The sequence below is a fragment of the Pantherophis guttatus genome, chromosome 4, assembly GCF_059756535.1.
Source record: "Pantherophis guttatus breed Tessera chromosome 4, ASM5975653v1, whole genome shotgun sequence".
Classification (NCBI taxonomy): Eukaryota; Metazoa; Chordata; class Lepidosauria; order Squamata; family Colubridae; genus Pantherophis; species Pantherophis guttatus.
In genome coordinates, this window is record NC_142066.1 from 1373087 (window position 1) to 1392401 (window position 19315).

The 19315-nt window shown below is 49.5% G+C and overlaps 1 protein-coding gene across 7 annotated transcripts in view; it reads right to left on the reverse strand.

Annotated features, from left to right (window-relative positions):
* The window catches only part of DLG4 (discs large MAGUK scaffold protein 4), a 110171-nt gene that overhangs the window by 19514 nt on the left and 71342 nt on the right, over nucleotides 1–19315 (reverse strand). For 5 of the 7 annotated variants that reach the window (XM_060684725.2, XM_060684724.2, XM_060684722.2 and 2 more), the window contains 9 exons: nucleotides 10608–10661; nucleotides 10347–10397; nucleotides 9728–9852; nucleotides 8544–8713; nucleotides 7643–7779; nucleotides 6248–6392; nucleotides 4960–5095; nucleotides 3994–4150; nucleotides 1850–1952 (listed from right to left, as the gene is read on the reverse strand). In XM_060684725.2, coding sequence (XP_060540708.1) covers nucleotides 1850–1952; nucleotides 3994–4150; nucleotides 4960–5095; nucleotides 6248–6392; nucleotides 7643–7779; nucleotides 8544–8713; nucleotides 9728–9852; nucleotides 10347–10397; nucleotides 10608–10661 — 1078 coding nt within the window. Of the gene's footprint in view, nucleotides 1–1849; nucleotides 1953–3993; nucleotides 4151–4959; nucleotides 5096–6247; nucleotides 6393–7642; nucleotides 7780–8543; nucleotides 8714–9727; nucleotides 9853–10346; nucleotides 10398–10607; nucleotides 10662–17050; nucleotides 17109–18704; nucleotides 19139–19315 lie in introns of those variants that run through there. The other 2 variants (XM_034404705.3, XM_034404706.3) reach the window with 2 other exon arrangements.

A 19315-nucleotide genomic window follows, 5' to 3' on the forward strand; every position in this document is an offset into this window, starting at 1 on the left:
CTTGGGAACTTTAAGAGGTGAGGACTTCAACTCCCAGAATTCAACCTTGGGAACTTTAAGAGGTGAGGACTTCAACTCCCAGAATTCAACCTTGGGAACTTTAAGAGGTGAGGGCTTCAACTCCCAGAATTCAATCTTTTAAGAGGTGAGGACTTCAACTCCCAGAATTCAACTTTGGGAACTTTTAAGAGGTGAGGACTTCAACTCCCAGAATTCAACCTTGGGAACTTTTAAGAGGTGAGGACTTCAACTCCCAGAATTCAACCTTGGGAACTTTAAGAGGCGAGGACTTCAACTCCCAGAATTCAACCTTGGGAACTTTAAGAGGTGAGGACTTCAACTCCCAGAATTCAACTTTGGGAACTTTAAGAGGTGAGGACTTCAACTCCCAGAATTCAACCTTGGGAACTTTAAGAGGTGAGGACTTCAACTCACAGAATTCAACCTTGGGAACTTTTAAGAGGTGAGGACTTCAACTCCCAGAATTCAACCTTGGGAATTTTTAAGAGGTGAGGACTTTAACTCCCAGAATTCAATCTTTTAAGAGGTGAGGACTTCAACTCCCAGAATTCAACCTTGGGAACTTTTAAGAGGTGAGGACTTCAACTCCCAGAATTCAACCTTGGGAACTTTAAGAGGTGAGGACTTCAACTCCCAGAATTCAACCTTGGGAACTTTAAGAGGTGAGGACTTCAACTTGCAGAATTCAAACTTGGAAACTTTTAAGAGGCGAGGACTTCAACTCCCAGAATTCAACCTTGGGAACTTTAAGAGGTGAGGGCTTCAACTCCCAGAATTCAATCTTTTAAGAGGTGAGGACTTCAACTCCCAGAATTCAACTTTGGGAACTTTTAAGAGGTGAGGACTTCAACTCCCAGAATTCAACCTTGGGAACTTTTAAGAGGTGAGGACTTCAACTCCCAGAATTCAACCTTGGGAACTTTAAGAGGCGAGGACTTCAACTCCCAGAATTCAACCTTGGGAACTTTAAGAGGTGAGGACTTCAACTCCCAGAATTCAACTTTGGGAACTTTAAGAGGTGAGGACTTCAACTCCCAGAATTCAACCTTGGGAACTTTAAGAGGTGAGGACTTCAACTCACAGAATTCAACCTTGGGAACTTTTAAGAGGTGAGGACTTCAACTCCCAGAATTCAACCTTGGGAATTTTTAAGAGGTGAGGACTTTAACTCCCAGAATTCAATCTTTTAAGAGGTGAGGACTTCAACTCCCAGAATTCAACCTTGGGAACTTTTAAGAGGTGAGGACTTCAACTCCCAGAATTCAACCTTGGGAACTTTAAGAGGTGAGGACTTCAACTCCCAGAATTCAACCTTGGGAACTTTAAGAGGTGAGGACTTCAACTTGCAGAATTCAAACTTGGAAACTTTTAAGAGGTGAGGACTTCAACTCCCAGAATTCAACCTTGGGAATTTTTAAGAGGTGAGGACTTTAACTCCCAGAATTCAATCTTTTAAGAGGTGAGGACTTCAACTCCCAGAATTCAACTTTGGGAACTTTAAGAGGTGAGGACTTTAACTCCCAGAATTCAACCTTGGGAACTTTTAAGAGGTGAGGACTTTAACTCCCAGAATTCAACCTCCCCAACCCCAATCTTCCTCCCTCAGGAGTCCTAACAAAATTGGGGAGGGGGAGATTTAAAAAACCTAAATATTCTCCCCACATTTTTACCCCAATCGACCTCAGTCATACAGTCATAGCTAACCAGGATGAAAGGATCTGACGCCACCAGGAAAGTTTTTCCAGGTTGAGGAGTTCATTTTCCCCCCTCTCCGTCTCCCCGTGTGTCCTATGTGGGTCTCTCTCCCCCCCCCACAAATAACTCTTACCATCTGGCTTATACTGGGCGATAATGGTGACCGTCTGGCCGGCGTTTTTCAGAGCGATGGCGGCTTGTTCGTGGGTAGCGTTCCTGAGATCCACGCCGTTGACCTGTCGGGAGAGGTTAATAACCAATCAGAATAGAGCGGGAAGGGACCTTGGAGGTCTTCTAGTCCAGCCCCCTGTTCAAGCAGGAGAATTTGCCTACACCATTCGAGACAAGTGGCTGTTTGGTCTCTTCTTAAAAGCCTCCAGCGATGGAGCAACCCACAGCTTCTGGTGGCAAGGAGTTCCACTGGCTAATTGTCCTCCCTGTTAGGAAATTCCTCCTTAATTCCAGGTTGCTTCTCTCCTTGATGAGTTTCCATCTGTTGCTTCTTGTCCTGCCTTCAGGGGCTTTGGAGAATAGGTGGAAACCCCCCCCGCCCTCTTCTTTGGGGCAGCCCCTCAAATACTGAAATGCTGCTATCATGTCACCCCTAATTCTTCTTTTCTCTCGACTGGCCAGACTCAAATCCTGCAACTGTTCTTCCTACGTTTTAGTCTCCAGGCCTTTAATCATCTTAGCTTGCTCTTCTCTGCACTTTTTTCCAAAGTCTCAACCTCTTTTTTGTAACGTGGGGACCAAAACTGGATGCAAAATATTTCAGGTGTGGCCTTACTAAGGATTTACAAAGTGGTGCTAATCCTTCACCTGAGTTTGAATCTGTGCCTCTGTTTATACAACCAAGGATCGCATTAGCTTTTTTTTTGGCTGCTGCCGCACACGGCTGCTTATAATAAGCAGCAATAATAAATATTATATATATTAAGTTGTACAATAAGCAGTATAATAAACATAATAATTATCTATATTATAAGCAGTACAAATAAGCAGCATAATAAATAACAGTATATTATAATATAATAAGCAGTATAATAAGGAGAATAATAAACAGCAGTACAATAAATATTATCTATAGTATAATAAGCAGTATAAGCACTTAAATAAATATTGTAATAAATATTATAATAAGCAGTATAAGGAGTATAATTAGCAGTATAATAAATATATAAATGTTATATATATTAGAATAGAATAGAATAGATTAGAATAGAAAATATGGAATGGAATGGAATGGAATAGAATAGAATAGAATAGAATAGAATAGAATAGAATAGAATAGAATAGAATAGAATAACAGAGATGGGAGGGACCTTGGAGGTCTTCTAGTCCAACCCCCTGCTTAGGCAGGAAACCCTCTACCATTTAATATATTGTGTGTGTGTGTGTGTGTGTGTGTGTGTGTGTGTATAGGTCTTTGGTTATTTGGGTTTTCTCCCGCGTAAAATTGGAAGTGTCTTGGCGACGTTTCGACAAAGTCTCATTCGTCATCTTCAGGCTGGTGTTTTCGGCTTCGTGCTTCTAGGAGCAATGTGTGATCGCAGCTGTTTCTTCCTTTTAACTGCCAGTGAACTGATTGGGTGGGAGCTTGGCTGTGTTCTGATTGGGTGGAGGTGTGCTCTGATTGGTTGGGGGCTTGGCTGTGCTCTGATTGGATGGGGGGTTGGCTGTGCTCTGATTAGATGGAGGTGTGTTCTGTTTGGGTGGGGGCTTGGTTGTGCTCGGGTTAGTCTGAGTTGCAGGGGGATTTGAGCTGGTGAGCTGCGTTGCTGTTGTTTGGCTTCGCGTTCGTGGTCGTGCCACATCTTCATGGTGGGTGTCAGTTTGCTTCATGTATGGATTGGAGGGGTTTAAAGTGGCTAATGATACAGCTGTGGTCTGGCTTCTGGTTTGTGGTCGTGCCTCATCATCGGTGTGGATTTGATGAGGCACAACCATAAACCAGAAGCCAGACCACAGCTGCATCAACGCAGCTCACCAGCTCAAATCCCCCTGCAACTAACAGCTAGCCATACCCTTACTTGTTCGAACTTGGGCTGCCTGCATGTTAGGCAGTTGTATTAACCTCTGAGCCACAAGTTCTCCTCCCTTCATCAGCTTGAGCCAGGGGAGAGATTATATACACATTATAATAATTACATATATTATAATAATCAGTATAATAAACCGAATATGCAGCCTAAAGCCCATTATACTGCTTATCGGTTTATTCTGGTTTAACCCCACCCACCCACCCAATCCACTGGGGTGCGGGAAGGTCTTTCTTACTGAGAGAATCTGGTCCCCTTTCCGAAGTTCCCCGCTGAGGTCAGCTGGTCCTCCGGCCAGGATGAAGGAGATGAAAATGCCCTCGCCGTCTTCGCCGCCCACGATGTTGAACCCCAGCCCTGTCGACCCACGGTGGATCACGATGCGGCGCGGTTCCCTAGAGAGAGGAAAGAAAGGAGGGGGTGTGAAACGGAAGGGTCCCGTGTGGTCATCTGGTCCAACCCCGCTCCCTGCGCTGGCTGGGGTACTGTGGGAGTTGAAGTCCACCCCATCTTCAAGCGGCCGAGTTTGAAATGGCTTCAATCCGATTCCTTCCTTGGCCTTCCTTCCTAACTCGTTCAGATAATTAAATTTGTACTCGGATCTCCGCTTGGTCTCTTTTTCCAGACTAAGCAAACCCAAATCCTTTCCATCGTCCTCTGCAAGGTCCAGGCATCTTGGCAGCCCTCTGGACCAGGGGTCTCCAACCTTGGCAACTTTAAGACTTGTGGACTTCAACTCCCAGAAGGACCCTCTATAGTCCTTGACTTGCAACTGTTCCTTTTAGTGACCGTTTGAAGTCATGACAGCACTGAAAAGCGTCCTCGTGGTCACATGATCAAAATTCAGATGCTTGGCAACGACCCATATTTATGACGGTCGGAGTGTCCTGTGGGTCGTGTGATCCCCATTTGCGACTTTCTGACAATGGGGAAGCCAGATTCGCTTAACAACCATCTTACTCAGCAGTGATTCACTTAACAACCATGACAAGCGAGGCCATAAAATAGGGTCAAAGCTCATTTAACAACTGTCCCACTTAGCAACATCAATTTTGGGTTCCACTGTGGCCAAGATGAGCCGTTCGCTGTCCTTGGTGCTGAATCCACAATTCCGTTCAGCACCAAGGACAGCGGATGGCTCTGCCGAGGCTCTATGGCAGGTGTGGGGAGGCCACACCCCCAGGAGGCGGAGCCTAGCACTTACCTGGGAATATCTTCCTCCCCCATCAGTTCTTTTGGGATGGGGGAGTACCTCCGAGGAGAGGTGGGGGTCATGGCTTGCGGGTAGTCGGAACCCAGGTAACTCTGACCGATTTCGTTGTCTAGGTGATGGGAATAAGCTAATAATAAAGAAGAATGAGGGTTTATTGAATTTATATGCCACCCGGCGGCCAAATAAAGATGCCAAAAAGCAAAAGGGAAGGAAGCACAGTTAAGAAAAAGGGGAGGTATCATTTTGCAGAGACAAAGACCTTTAATTCAGAATTTGCAAAGGTCTAATAAATGCATTTCTTACATGTTAGCGGGCAGAGATGTATTTTTAAAAAGATCATTGAAGCTCCCCCAATTATTAAATATACAGATCTTTATCTCACAGCCAGAGATTTTTTTTAAAAAAAATCCCCCATTTTTGCAAGTACAATGAGTTGAGTTGGGTCTCCTCTGGAGCAGCCATGGTTATTCTCAAGCTCATAGTTGACTAGAGATACCTCCGTTATGAGGTTCCCTAAGAGGGGGGAAAGTGGAGGTATCATGAGGACGGGGCGGGAAGCTCTTTTCAGATTAACAGAGTCGGAAGGGACCTTGGAGGTCATCTAGTCCAACCCCCTGTCCAAGCAGGAGACCCTACACCATTTCTGACAAATGGCAGTCTAGTCTCTTCTTGAAAGCCTCCAGTGACGAAGCTTCCACAACCTCTGAAGGCAACTTCTGTTCCATGGGTTGATTGTTCTCACTGTCAGAAAATTACTCCTTATTTCCAGGTTGAATCTCTCCTTGGTCAGTTTCCATCCATTGTTCCTTGTCTGGCCTTTGGAAAATAGCTTGACCCCCTTCCTCCACTCTGGGGCAGCCCCTCAAATATTGGAAGGCTGCTATCCTGTCTCCCCTGGTCCTTCTCTTCACTAGACCAGCCATGCCCAGTTCCTGCAACCGTTCATCATATGTTTTATCCTCCAGTCCCCCTCGTCTTTTTTCTTACTCTTCTCTGCACTCTTTCTAGAGTCTCCACATCTTTTTTTATAGTGTGGTGACCAAAACTGGATGCAGGATTCTAGGTGTGGTCTTACTAAGACTTTATAGAGTGGTATTAGTTCCTCCCTTGATCTTGATTGCATCCGTCTGTTAATGCAATTTAGGATTGAATTGGCTTTTTTGGCTGCCGCTGCACACTGTTGGCTCCTATACAGCTGGCTGTCCACTAGGACTCCAAGATCCCTCTCCCAGTCACTGCTATTAAGCCTGGTTAATTATTAAGCTATTAAGCCACTCACAGGAAGTGAGGTCAGGGGGGGCATAAGAGTCATTCAAGTCGAGGGTGGTGGGCTTGGCCACCTTCAGGTACACAACATCAAAGGTATTCTTCAGAGCTGCCACCGCATCTTCGTGCATGACATCCTCCAGACTCACATTGTTCACCTGCAGGGAGGGGAAGAAAAGGCAGTTGATCGACGGACTCACCTGTGGCATCGGGTGAAGCCACACAGCATCCCACCCAATCCATTTTCTTCCTGGCTAGTTACAAACTGAGTATCTGCTTAGCTCCGTGTTTCTCAACCATGACAACTTTAAGAGGTGTTGACTTCAACTCCCAGAATTCCCCAGCCAGCATGGGGAATTACATATCTGAGATGAAGGGAGATCTAATCCCACACTCGCTGAAGAATCCCCTCTTGTGGAAAGTTTTCTCCACCTATGCCCACAGGAAGAAGGAGCCAATCACCTCACACATATCATGGCTTAAATGCACTAATACATGAGTTGGGTTGAGTTGGGCTAGGTTAGGTTGAGTTCAGTTGAGTTGAGGAAGATTAAATTAGGTTGAGTTGAGTAGTATTGAAGAGTTGGGTTGAGTTGAGTTGGGTTGGCTTAGATTAACTTCAATTGAGTTGGGATGAGTTGAGTTGGGTTAGGTAAGGTAAGGTTAAATTGGGTTGACTTGAATTGTTGGGTTGGATAAGGTTAAGTTAGGTTGAGTAGAGTTAAAGAGGGGATGGGTTGAGTTGGGTTAGGTAAGGTAAGGTTAAATTGGGTTGAGTTGAATTGTTGGGTTGGGTAAGGTTAAGTTAGGTTGAGTAGAGTTAAAGAGTTGGGATGGGTTGAGTTGGGTTAGGTAAGGTAAGGATAAATTGGGTTGAGTTGAATTGTTGGGTTGGGCAAGGTTAAGTTAGGTTGAGTAGAGTTAAAGAGTTGGGATGGGTTGAGTTGGATTGAGTTTAGATTAATTTCAACTGAGTTGGGATGAGTTGAGTTGGGTTTGGTAAGATTAAATTGGGTTGAGTTGGGTAAGGTTAAATTAGGTTGAGTTGAACTGAGTTGAATTGGGTTGGGTAAAGGTTAAATTAAGCTGACTTGAATTGGGTTGGGTTAAGTAAGGTTAAATTAAGCTGAGTTAAGTAATTAGGTTGAGTTGAGTAGGGTTGGATTAAGTTAACTTGAATTGAGTTGGGTTGAGTAGAGTTGAACTGAACTGAATTGAAGACATCTGAAGCATTATGACTAATTTGGCCAAATCTCTTCTATCTACCATTTTAATCTCGACTGAAATTATCTATTTTTTTTAGCTATCTTTAAATTTAACTTTGGGGGGAAATTACGTTCTTGTAAGACAGCTCCCCCACCCTGGTTCTTGGGCAGCCCACCACAGCCCACCCCACCCCCGGCCTTACCGCTAGGATTTTGTCCCCAATCTGCAGCCGCCCGTCCTTGTGGGCTGCCCCGCCCTCAATGATTTTGGTGACGTAGATACTGTTGTCCCCGGGAATATGCTGGTTGCCAACACCGCCTGCAATGCTGAAGCCCAGCCCTGTGAAGGAAAACCAGAGAAGGAAGTTGGTGAGGCGGTCGCCGTCTCGGTGAGCGACAGAGAAGGGTAGAGAGCGGGGTGCACGCCAGGTGAAAACATCTGGAAAACATTTTCATAGGGCTGAATTTATTTTTCACAATTTTAAGAAGGTCTTAGATTTGGAAGATGATCTCTAAGGTCATCTAGTCCAACCTCCCTGGCCCACGCCAGGATCCTCTGCATGGCATGAGCATCTGGATAACTGGAAGGCCTCCAGACAAGGAGAATGTTGACCTTTCAGAGGCTGCCAAAAAGAGAGCAGGGATGCAACAGCCCTTCCTCTGTGCCCAGCACCTAGCATTTAAAGATACACTGAGCCGGCCACTGGAGGTTCCATTAGCCTTGCTAGGGGTGGTGGGGTGAAGAAGATCTTTTTTCCTTGAGGATACCATTCTTCCCTAATCAGATATAAATTGTCTACTAAGGGCAGTGCTTGTCAACCTTGGCAACTTCAAGATGAGTGGCCTTCAACTCCCAGAATTCCCTAGCACTAATACATTCCTTTTGCCATGTATACCCATTGTGGCCTGCATACTCTCTTGTAATCCCTTTCTCTCCAATCTCTCTCCTTTAGGGGATAGGAGAAAAGGCATGAGAAACATTGATTTAGGGTAATGTGGCTTCACCCAATTGGGAACTGGGGTTCATCGAAGCAACAGAGCCCCTAAAGTGAAGGAATATGAGGTCCCCGGGAAATCCTGGGGGGGCAGAGAGGGGGGGCTCACCTTTAGGGCCTTTGATCAGCTTAATCTCGATCACCTTCTCCGCCAGCGGTTTCCTGCGCATGACGTAGAGCCGCACGATGGAGCCGGCCTCCTTCAGCGCCTCCACCGCCGTGCTGTGGGTCACCTCCCGTACGTCCACATCGTTCACGAAGAGGATGCTGTCGTTCACTCTGTCCGGGGGAGGAAAAATAATAATAATAATAATAATTTTATAATAATAATAATTTTATTATTATTAATCACACACACACAGCCAAAAAAATCAGAATTACACATCACCCAGAGTCATTCGGTGGAATCGAGCGGCTAAAGAAAGGCACGAATAAAATAAATGCAGACGGTCCTTGTTTAGTGACCGTTTTTCACAATTACCACCATTGCCAAATCTCCACGGTGATCCCCTTTTGCGACCTTCCAGCCAGTGAAGTCCATGGGGGGGAGGCAGACTCACTTAACGACCGTGTTACAACTGCAGGGATTCACTTAATAACGGTGGCAAGAAATGTCATAAAATGGGAGAAAGAACTCACTTAACAACTGTCTCGCTTAACAGCGGAAACTTGGGGCTCCATTGTGATCATAAATCGAGGACTACATAAATTTTAAAAGGGGAAGAGGTGGACCATGGCTATTTTAACCCACTGCCTTCCAGAAGAATCAGATGCAAGTTTTCAGGTAGTCCTCAACTTATAACCATTTGTTATAAGTTTGTTTAGTGACCATTCGAAGTTAAGATGGCACTGAAAAAAAGTGATTTAGGACTGCTTCTCCCACTTACGACCATAGTCACAGGATCAAAATGGGGCAAAATTCACATAACGTCTCGCTTAGCAACCGAACTTTGGGGCTCAAGATTCAGCCACCCCGAGTCTTCAGAGAGGGGCGGCATATAAATTGAATTAATTAAATTAAATTAAATTGTGGTTGTAAGTGGGGGACTACCTGTATGGGGTGTCTGTCTTGGTTTTCAAGCCTAACAGGTGACAACTTTAGCCTGTCTCGGGGGGGGGGAGGAATGCTCAGCGGGGTTAGAGGGATGGTAAATGCTGGGATGGGAGACCACCAGGAGAGCCAGGTTTCCAGGTTGCTCTGAAAACTGAGCCAAGCAAGAAGACGAAGCCGTCTCCGCAGGGGCTGCTCAGAGACGCCAGTGCAGCCAGGATTCTCCCCTCCCCGACACTCACCGTAATCGGCCATCTTGAGCGGCTGCCCCTCCGGGGATGATTTTGGTGATGAAGATACTGGGGTCATCCCCAACATGAGGATTGTCGGTGCCCCCGGCGATGCTGAAGCCCAGCCCGGAGTTGCCCTGCGAGAGAGTAAAGTCTCAATGCAAAGGAACCGATACTATTTGCAACGTCCCATCGAAGAAACTAGGACTGGTTGAATGCGATGGTTGGATCGCTCGACGTGAGGCCGAGTTTCCCACCATCTGAGCAGAATCAAAAACAGCACCAACCTAGTCTAATATAGTGTTTCTCAACCTTTAAGGTAGGTGGACCTTAACTCCCAGAATCCCCTAGTCAGCAGGGCATCCTTAAGACCGGTGGACTTCAACTCCCAGAATTCCCCAGCCAGCGGTATAAACACTTCACATGATATGCATCCCCATTGCAGTTTGCTTACTCTCTTCTAATCCCTTCCTCTGCAATCTCTCTACTCTAGGAGGAAAAAAATAAGCAGGTATGACTAGCAGGGGAATTCTGGGAGTCGGAAGTCCACAAATCTTCAAGTTGTAAGGTTGTGAAACAGTGACCTTGTCCCCCCCTCATCTTACACAGACACACAAACACACAAAATTACCCTCTCTAGAGTGATCTCTTCATATTCCATCTCGCCTTCGGTTCCATTTACCTGGGGGTGGAAAAAGGAAAGATGCGCAGTGAGAGGTTGGCGGGAGCGGATTGGTTTACCGATGGAAGAGGAAAACTCTTTCGGAAGAACCTTTGGGGGTCGTAGGGGGAGGAGGACTTGGCGGTTGAGGGGGCATGCAAGGACGGGGTGGGGGGGCTGGCCGGAGGGACCCGGAGAGGTGACAAAAGTGGACCTCCGTGGCAAACTCACATAAGCTGGTGCTTCTAAAGTGTCGGTGTTGACAATGACGGGTGGAGAATTGGCCTGGAGACAGACAAAGAGACAGAGAAAAAGAGAGGAGGGGGCGAAATTATACGGCTGCCCAGCCTCGAGGCCACATCGCCTAATCTCTTACACTGCAAGAGCCAGGGAGACCCCAACCCAGGGTGCTTTCGTTTTTTGCCACCCACTTACCCCTCGTGCATGCACCTCCAGGCCTCCCCCACCCCCCGAAATCCTCAAATCCCCATTCCCCCTTCCGTCCACCCAGCCGCTTTGCCAAAAAGCCACGCGATGCAAAAACCGGGGTCTCCATATCAAAAGGAAAAAGAGATAAATAAATACAAGAAGCCAAATATTGCGCCGCGGGTTGCCGAGCGGGGTGGTGGGGGGGTCTCAAAACGTGGGTACCCTGAATATTTGGTGGGGTTGGGTCCCCCGATTGAGGGAAGGGAGGAAGACGGGGCAAAGGGGAAGGGATGAGATGGCCCAAGGGAACTCCGAGCGTATACTGTATCTTGAAGATGCTCAGCTGGGACGCCCGAGAGGTGACTTACTGCCGGGTAGCTGGGTGTGTATGTGTGGGGTTTTGTGTGTGTGTGTGTGTGTATGCCAAGCTGTTTGGTCTGGAATCCAAGTGGGCTGAAGTCCCGCTTGGCTCCCCACCCACCCACTCACCTCTTCCCCCCCTCCCCTCTTCCATTTTGCATGCTTTCGCTCTTTATTTCTCCCACCTCCAGTGGCCGCTGACAACAGTCGCCATGGCAACACCATGACAACAGCATCTCCCTCCGGGGATGCAAACGAAGGTCCTCAGGTAGGAGGGGCTCACACCAGCCTCCCTCCACCCTAACCTGGACTATGGGGTTAGGGGAGGGGGCTATTTTATATGAAAGTGGGGGGCAACCCCACTCTCTCACGCACACGCACAGGCCAAAACGACCCTCCCACTTGTCGGTGGGCAGTGAAGGATGTCAACCCCAGCGTTCAATACCCAAACTCTCTTTGGGGTGTGTTTGGGCTACAATACCCATCACCCCCAACCGGGACGGATGAACGTTGGAATCCAATGTCCTGGGGGCAGGGAAAGGCTGGAGGGGGGTTGCAGAGGTTTGGAAATGGCCAATTTGGAATCCTCGGGGAGGGGAGGATGCTCCGGACGATGCCACAAACCGTGGTTTTTTTTTCGTTGGGGCGGCGACGTCAACGAAGCCATGGTGTCATCAAGGCTTTTTACCCGGTGCGGTTATTATGGGTGAGGAATTGACAGGTTGGACAGCACCCAGGATAGCAACGGTTCGGTCCGATGGTTAAGGCACCAGGCTAGAAACCAGGAGATGGTGAGTTCTAGTCCCGCCTTCGGCATGAAAGCCGGCTTGGTGACTTTGGGCCAATCAGCAGGAGACTGGGAGTTCTAGTTCTGCGTTAGGCATGGAAGCCATCTGGGTGACTTTGGGACAATCACCAGGAGACTGGGAGTTCTAGTTCTGCGTTAGGCATGGAAGCCATCTGGGTGACTTTGGGCCAATCAGCAGGAGACTGGGAGTTCTAGTTCTGCATTAGGCATGGAAGCCATCTGGGTGACTTTGGGCCAATCACCAGGAGACTGGGAGTTCTAGTTCTGCATTAGGCATGGAAGCCATCTGGGTGGCTTTGGGCCAATCACCAGGAGACTGGGAGTTCTAGTTCTGCGTTAGGCATGAAAGCCGGCTTGGTGACTTTGGGCCAATCACCAGGAGACTGGGAGTTCTAGTTCTGCATTAGGCATGGAAGCCATCTGGGTGACTTTGGGCCAATCACCAGGAGACTGGGAGTTCTAGTTCTGCGTTAGGCATGAACGCCAACTGGGTGACATTGGGCCAATCAGCAGGAGACTGGGAGTTCTAGTTCTGCATTAGGCATGAAAGCCATCTGGGTGACTTTGAGCCAGTCTCTCTCTCTCTCTCTTTGGCCAACCCACCTCACAGGGTTTGGAGGAAGAATAGAAGGAAGAAAGAGCATTAAGTATATTCGTTGCCTTGCATTACTGATAAAATAATAAAAAAATGTGATTTAAAAAGTCTAAAAACAAATCAAAAGTAAAAAAAAATTAAAAAAAACAACCACGAACCAGACTTTCTCCTTTTTAACAGCTGTTAAAACCCCAAGACCCCACCCCCAATATTTGGGGAGACCTGCTCAGCCCCTATTCCCCCTCTACAAGGATTGCAGTTCCCAGGATTCCCCGCCATCGCAGCGCAAAGAATTCTGGGACTTGGAGTCCCTCCCCCAAGGATGAAAGACCGGAAAAAATTTTTTTAGGAAGGGAACAGACCCTCCCACCCACCCACCCACCTCTTCCCGAGTTTCCCTTTCTTCCCCTAGCGAGCCCCACCCCTCATTCCCACTCTCTCTTCCCCATTCTAGAGTCCTTCTGTTTCACCAGGGGGACCTCAGAGGCCATCTATCCCAGCCCCGAGCTCAAGATAGGATCCACCGCAGTAACGTCTCTTTCCCCAGTTCAAATGGCCCACCTCCCACATTTTTCTCCTTTATACCCCCCCCCCAGGATAAGAACCAGGCCTGGGTTCAACTCCTGCCTTCGGGGGGGGGGGACGGGACACCGAGAAGCCCACCCACCCAGATTTCAGGGTGAGGAGAACATCCACCTTTGAGCTAAATGGGCCCCGAATCCCTGAAGGGCTTTTTCAGAGACTTGGATTGTAGATCCCCCTCCCCTTGGAACCTCTCACCACCCCCAGCCCCTTTTAAACTGGACCCCAAAGGGGGCAATCTGACCAGGGTAGAGCATTTGGGACCTTTCCCCTAAAACTTCCACGTTTGACCAGGCCTGCCTGCTCGGCCCATTTTAAGGGTTTGAGCCCCCCGCCTCTCTCTCTCTCTGTCTCTCTCTGCTCCCAGACCCCCAAAAAAGTACAATCGCGCTCCCACCCCCTGGAAGATGCCAATATGAGATGGGACGGAGAATGCAACTGTCCCATTCCAGAAGCAACGACTACAGCTCCCATCATTCCCTGCCGCATCTCATCCACCAAACTCTCGAGGAATTGCTTCCGCTGCGGATCTTCCCCCTCCTTGATCCTCGCCCCCCCCCCAGACCCCTTCTGCACCCCCTCCAAAGCTGGACAGATCCTCATTCCCCGCCGCAGACCCCTTCCTCCGATCCTCGTGCCCCCCGAACCCGTTCTGCGCCCCCCTCCCCACAAAACTGGACCTTTTTCATTCCCTCTCCTTCTCTTGTTCGAGAAATAATTCCAAATGGAACTGAAAGCAAAAACAGCTGCTGAGGGAATAGGGGATAGGGATGGGAGACCACCAGGAAATGCCAAGGAAAGGGGGCGGGGCTATTATGGGAATTTATTATTATTATATTTTGAAGGAATCCAGAAATGATGCCAAACGTAATTTAAACTCTTCCGTTGGTGCCCCCAGCTTTGCAAAACTCCGGCGTGGCCACCCTGGCACCGTCCTAGGGACGGAGGGGAGGGGGGCTGCGGCATCGGACAGACCCCAAATGCACCTGGAGACCCCATGCAGACGCAGCCCCTTCCCACTAGGGGGGGCTCTTTGCTCTCCCCACTAAGAACGGAGACCATGCCATGCGTCGGTGCCAGGTTGGCAGCTGTGAGTGGGTACAGGCGTTGTGTAGGAGAGGTTTTGTAGAAAGCACACAAGCAGGCGTGTGTGTGTGGGGGGGAGGGCAAGGGATTATCTCAGCGGGGGGCTTTGGGGAAGGGGGGAGCCGAGTGCGAAAGAGAACATAAGAGAGAGAGAGAGAGACTGGAAAAAGGATTTTGACATCTGCAAAGGAGATACAGACCGAGAGGGAGGGGAGGAATTGGGGTGGGTGGGTGGGAGGGGCAGAGTGGGGTGGGACGTCACCCCACCTGGAGGGACCCCAAACTGGGAGGGACTGTGCTGATGCAGCTGCACTCTGCACATGCAGCCTCTGTCTGGACTGGGAAATAATGAAGTTGCAAGACTTCTATATCTGGACTCATCAACGGCAGCGATTCGCTTCACAGATGTGGCGAGAGAGGTTGTACAATGGGGCGGAATAGGAACAACGGAATAAATAAGAGTTGGGAGGGACCTTGTAGGGTCATCTAGTCCAACCCCCCGTCTCGCTTAGCCACAGAAACTTTGGGTTCAGTTGTGGTCGTAAGGCGAGGACTACCTGTACTGTTTGTGATCTAGCGTGCCCCAAAGGGGACTCCGCGTCAACGCGTTGCATTGTGGAGCGCTCGACAACTTTGTGTTATCCAAAATGTGACACTTAAAGGAAAGGAGACCACACAGAGACAACACCTCCTATTCCTTCCCAGGCCGACCATGCAAGCAGACCTCACACAGGACTAGCTGCACCCAATAGTAAATTTGCCCTAAATCCCTCTAACAGGAAAAAAAAAAAAAACTTGGGCGAGTATACTTTTTTACAGTTTAAATGGATTTAAATGATAACCGTATGCAGATTTTCATGCATATCATTAAACCAACCTTGCAGATCCCAAGTAATATTCCAATACGGCAAAACTGGGATATTACTCTATTTTTCTAATTTTTCTTTAAAAAAAGAAAAAGAAAAACAGAACAACTTTTTTTTTAAAAAAAAATTCCTTCCCTTCAGAAAATCAGAATTTTAATTTCTGTTTAACATTTTTTTGTTGGTTTAGTTTTGTTCTGTCTCTCTTCCATTTTATTTTTTTTATCCCTTTTGGATTTTAATGTTTTGCATCAAATAAAATGAAATTGCGAAACGTAGCTCCGAGATGCGAGATTTCTACTTGCAAAAGACGGCCAACGATTTGAGACCGCAATTTTCCAAAAAATCACCGGGGAGATTTTGCTGGCAACAAACCCCCTTTTAAATACTTAAATTCTCTAACTAACCCTAATCCTCTTAGCTTAACAGATCCAGGCCACCCCCCCATCTCTGTTTAATGCTGGTTTGAACCCGGAGCCGATGTGGGGTGCCCCGTTTAAATCTGGGCTTGTGGAATTTGGCACCGCTGAATTAATTCCGGAGTTGCAAATGTGATTCCTTCACCCCACAATCTTGACCCTGCCTTCGCTTTTTAGGAAGCCCCCCCCCTCAAAGGGAGAGTGGGGAACAAGTCAGCAAACCTGGCCAGGCGTGTCCCAGTGGAGTGGCAAAGAAGAGAACGCACTCTGCACATGGTCAGAGGCCCAGGGATATAATATTTTCCCAGGATCTGAAAAGGGAGGGAAGGGAGAGAAGGCTGGGCATCTCAGGATCGGTGGGGGAGGGAGGAAGGGGCAGTTAAGAGGGACATGTGCTGGGGAGGGGGGGGGAGATGGCTACTCAAGCCCCCCATCTATCCCACCCGTGTTGATGGTGGGTGGAAAGACAGTGCCTCCATTAAAGTATTGTTTTCTGCTGGATTTGTCTGGTGTCAATCCCTGCTTATCTGGAGCACGGAGAACGAATCCTGCAACGGCTTTCTCTCTTTTTCTCTCTCCTGGGGATGGGACTCATTTTTGGCACGGGCCCTCGCACACGCAACCCACTTTCCCTTTCAAAATGAAAACGGGCCTGGGGGAGCACTAAATCTCCTGCCAGGAAGGTGTTGGGGGGGGCAACGACGAATTATCTGGAGCGGCTAATGAGGCTGCCTCGATCTGGGTTGGAAACTCCAGGAGTTGCATTTCAGCATTCACACACACACACACAACGACACCCAGAGAGAGAGAGAGAAACACACAAATGTCTTCCTCTCCAAAAGCAGGTTTGTCAACCTCAGCGACTTTTAAGAGGGGTGGGACTTCAACTCCCAGAATTCCCCAATCGGCCGTGTATTTTTTTTTTCCTCCTCCTATCCTCTAAAAGCAAAGAGGTTGCAGAGAAAGGGATTATAAGAGAGTAAGTGGGCCCACAATGGGTGTACGTATCAAAAGGAACGCATTCGTGCCAGGGAATTCTGGGAGTTGAAGTCCCACCCCTCTTAAAAGTCGCTGAGGTCGACAGACCTTGATCTAGAGATCAATAGTTTGTTCGTTACACAGCATCTCTCTCTTCCTCTCTTCTCCCTCTCTCTCTTCCTCTCCTCTCCTCTCTTCTCCCTCTCTCTCTTCCTCTCCTCTCCTCCCTCCCCCCTCACCATCATCTTCATCACAGGAGCAGCTGCCAATCCAAGGCAGCATCTCAGCTGAGTGGGCAAGACACCCCTCTCCTCCTCTTTGCCGCCCCCCCCCCGCCAAATCTTTCTCCCGGGGGGGCGGGGAGAGAGGAGAAAAGGAAGAGCCCCCCCTCTCCTCAAAACCTCAGAGGGAAGGGGTGATTTAGAGGAAGTCTGGGGTGCGTTGACCCATGCCAAGCGGCCTTTTGGGGGGGGCCCGACCCCCCCATCCCATCCCAGCCTTGCCCGCCCCCACAGCCTCTGCATTAATCTCCCCCCCCCCCCGGTATCACTCACCTTGCCAAGCAATGCAGCAATTTTAAGCAAACGCACCAAGAGTGCCTTCGCATCTTCAATGCTAAAACTCCCTCCCTCCCTCTTTTTTTTGACCTGGGGGGGGGGGCGAAAGGGATTGAGAGCCAGGCGGGGGCGGGAAACTGAGGCAGAACAGAAAGGGCGAAAGTGATTCCCCCCCCCTTTTTTTTCTTCCTTAAAAAAGGTGAAGTGGGGGGGGTCTTGGCAGGAGGCGAAGAAAAATTCAAAAAAAAAATTCAAAAAAAAAAAGAGAGGGGAGGGAATGTTGCAAAATGCAACCTTGGGGGTCTTTCTTTCTTCCTTCCTTCCCTTGCTCAGCTGCCCCCCTCCCACCCCCCAAGCCTCCAGCACTCCCCCCCCTCCCACCCCGGGAGAGCCCACTTTCCCTTTCTGGCCAAGAAACAAAATTGCCAATAAATAAATAAATAAATAAATAAATGGTGTGTCTTGCAAGGCGGCCCCCTCCCCTATTCTCTCTCTCTCTCTTCCCCATTCATAATTCCTGAAGCTTTTCCAGGAGAAGCACCACTGACGCCATCAGCTGTCTCGAAAGCTGACGCACTCCACCGGCCCCAACACACAACACACAACAACCACAATCACAACAACAACAACAACAGAGAGAGGGGGGGGCGAGCGCACAGACTCATTCCTCTCTCTCAGCCTGCCAACCTGACCCCCCTCTCTCTCTCCCCCTCCTCAAATTAAAATCATCTGCTCCGCGATCACGCAACCCCACTGCTGGGGGTGAGGGGGGTGGGATGGGGGGGTCTCTCGGAGGAGGAGGGGTCTTCCCACCCACCCCCAGGCGAATAATGAACGGAGACCCCCCTCCCCAATAACGCAGCACTTCTATGGTACCCCCCCAGTCGGGTTTTTCTGGGGATGGGGATGGGGGGGGCAAAGAGTCATTTCTGCTCTGATGGAGTGGGTGGGGGGAGGCTTGGAAATTGGGGAGGGGGCGACCCTCATGGACCGACGCGGCCGGATGGGAAGAAAAGTTGAGAATCCCTCCCTCCCTTCTCCCCATCCGGCGGTCCCATCCCCACCCCCTGAGCTGTCCGGCCAGAGGTGAGCCTCCCCCTCCCCAATTTCCCCAAGGGATGGCGAAATCCGCCCCTCCCCCATTGCTCAAGTCACTTCCCCTCCCCCACCCCTCAGGCCTTAAAAGAGAATTGAGCCCCCCACCATCCTTTCCAAAACCCTTCCCCTCCCCCACCCCGCCATTCTCTCCTCTGGCTTTTGCCCCCCCCCCACACACCCTCTCCCCCCCACACGCAGTCTGCTACCCCACCGGATCAGCTCTCCCCCCCCCCAAATTTTAACCCACACCCCCTCAAATATTTGCATGGAATCTTCACTCTCTCTCTCTCTCTGGGATGGCTGCAGCCCCCCAGTCGGGAGGGATGGGTTTTGTAGTCCCCTGCAGCTGGAAGACCAAGGCTGAGGGGGGGGGGTGGGCCTGCAGATCTGGGGAGACCCCCATCCTCCCACCCCCCACCCCGAAATCCAAGCAGCTCTGCTGCTCTCTATGCAGCCTCATGGTTTTAAAACCTGTCCAGCTTTCAACCCTTCTCTTTGCCCCCCCCCAAATTACAGCCCCCCCCATCACTGCAACCCCCCCACCCCCCAATACCGTCAGCAGATGCCGTTCCTTCTTCGCCTTCCGGACGTTGTTCAGAAAACGGCGGCCCATTTTCTTGGCATACCAGACGGAGACAAACATGATGTGGCACAGAATGGGAAAGGAGGGGGGGGGGGCGGGATGATGGACCGAGGCAGGCAGGGGCCCCCCCACCCCAGTTCCTTAAGAGCGGCTTCAAGATCTCTCTCTCTGCCCCCCCCTTCAATGCCTCCAAGCTTTGCTGTCTGGATTGGGAGGAGGGGGCTAGTTGGTTTTGGGGGGCCAAAGGGGAGAGAGGGGAGCCCCGGGTGGCATCGGCCTGGAAACTCCTGCGCTTGGGGGGGCAGGATTGTGCCAATGACGGGGTGGGGGGCGCGCAGCAAGGAAGGCGCTCTATCCCTCCCTCTTGCTCAGCCTCCTCATCCTCAGTGGCAACCCCTTCCTTCCTTCCCTCCCTCCCTCTCCCTCTCTCCCTCCTTCCTTCCTTCCCTCCCTCTCTCCCTCCTTCCTTCCTCCTATCTCCTCCTTCCTTCTTTCCTCTCTCTCTTTCACTGTTTTGCTCTTTCACTCTTCTTCCCTTCCTCCCTCTCCCTTTCTCTCTCTGTCTCTCTCCCCGTCTCTCT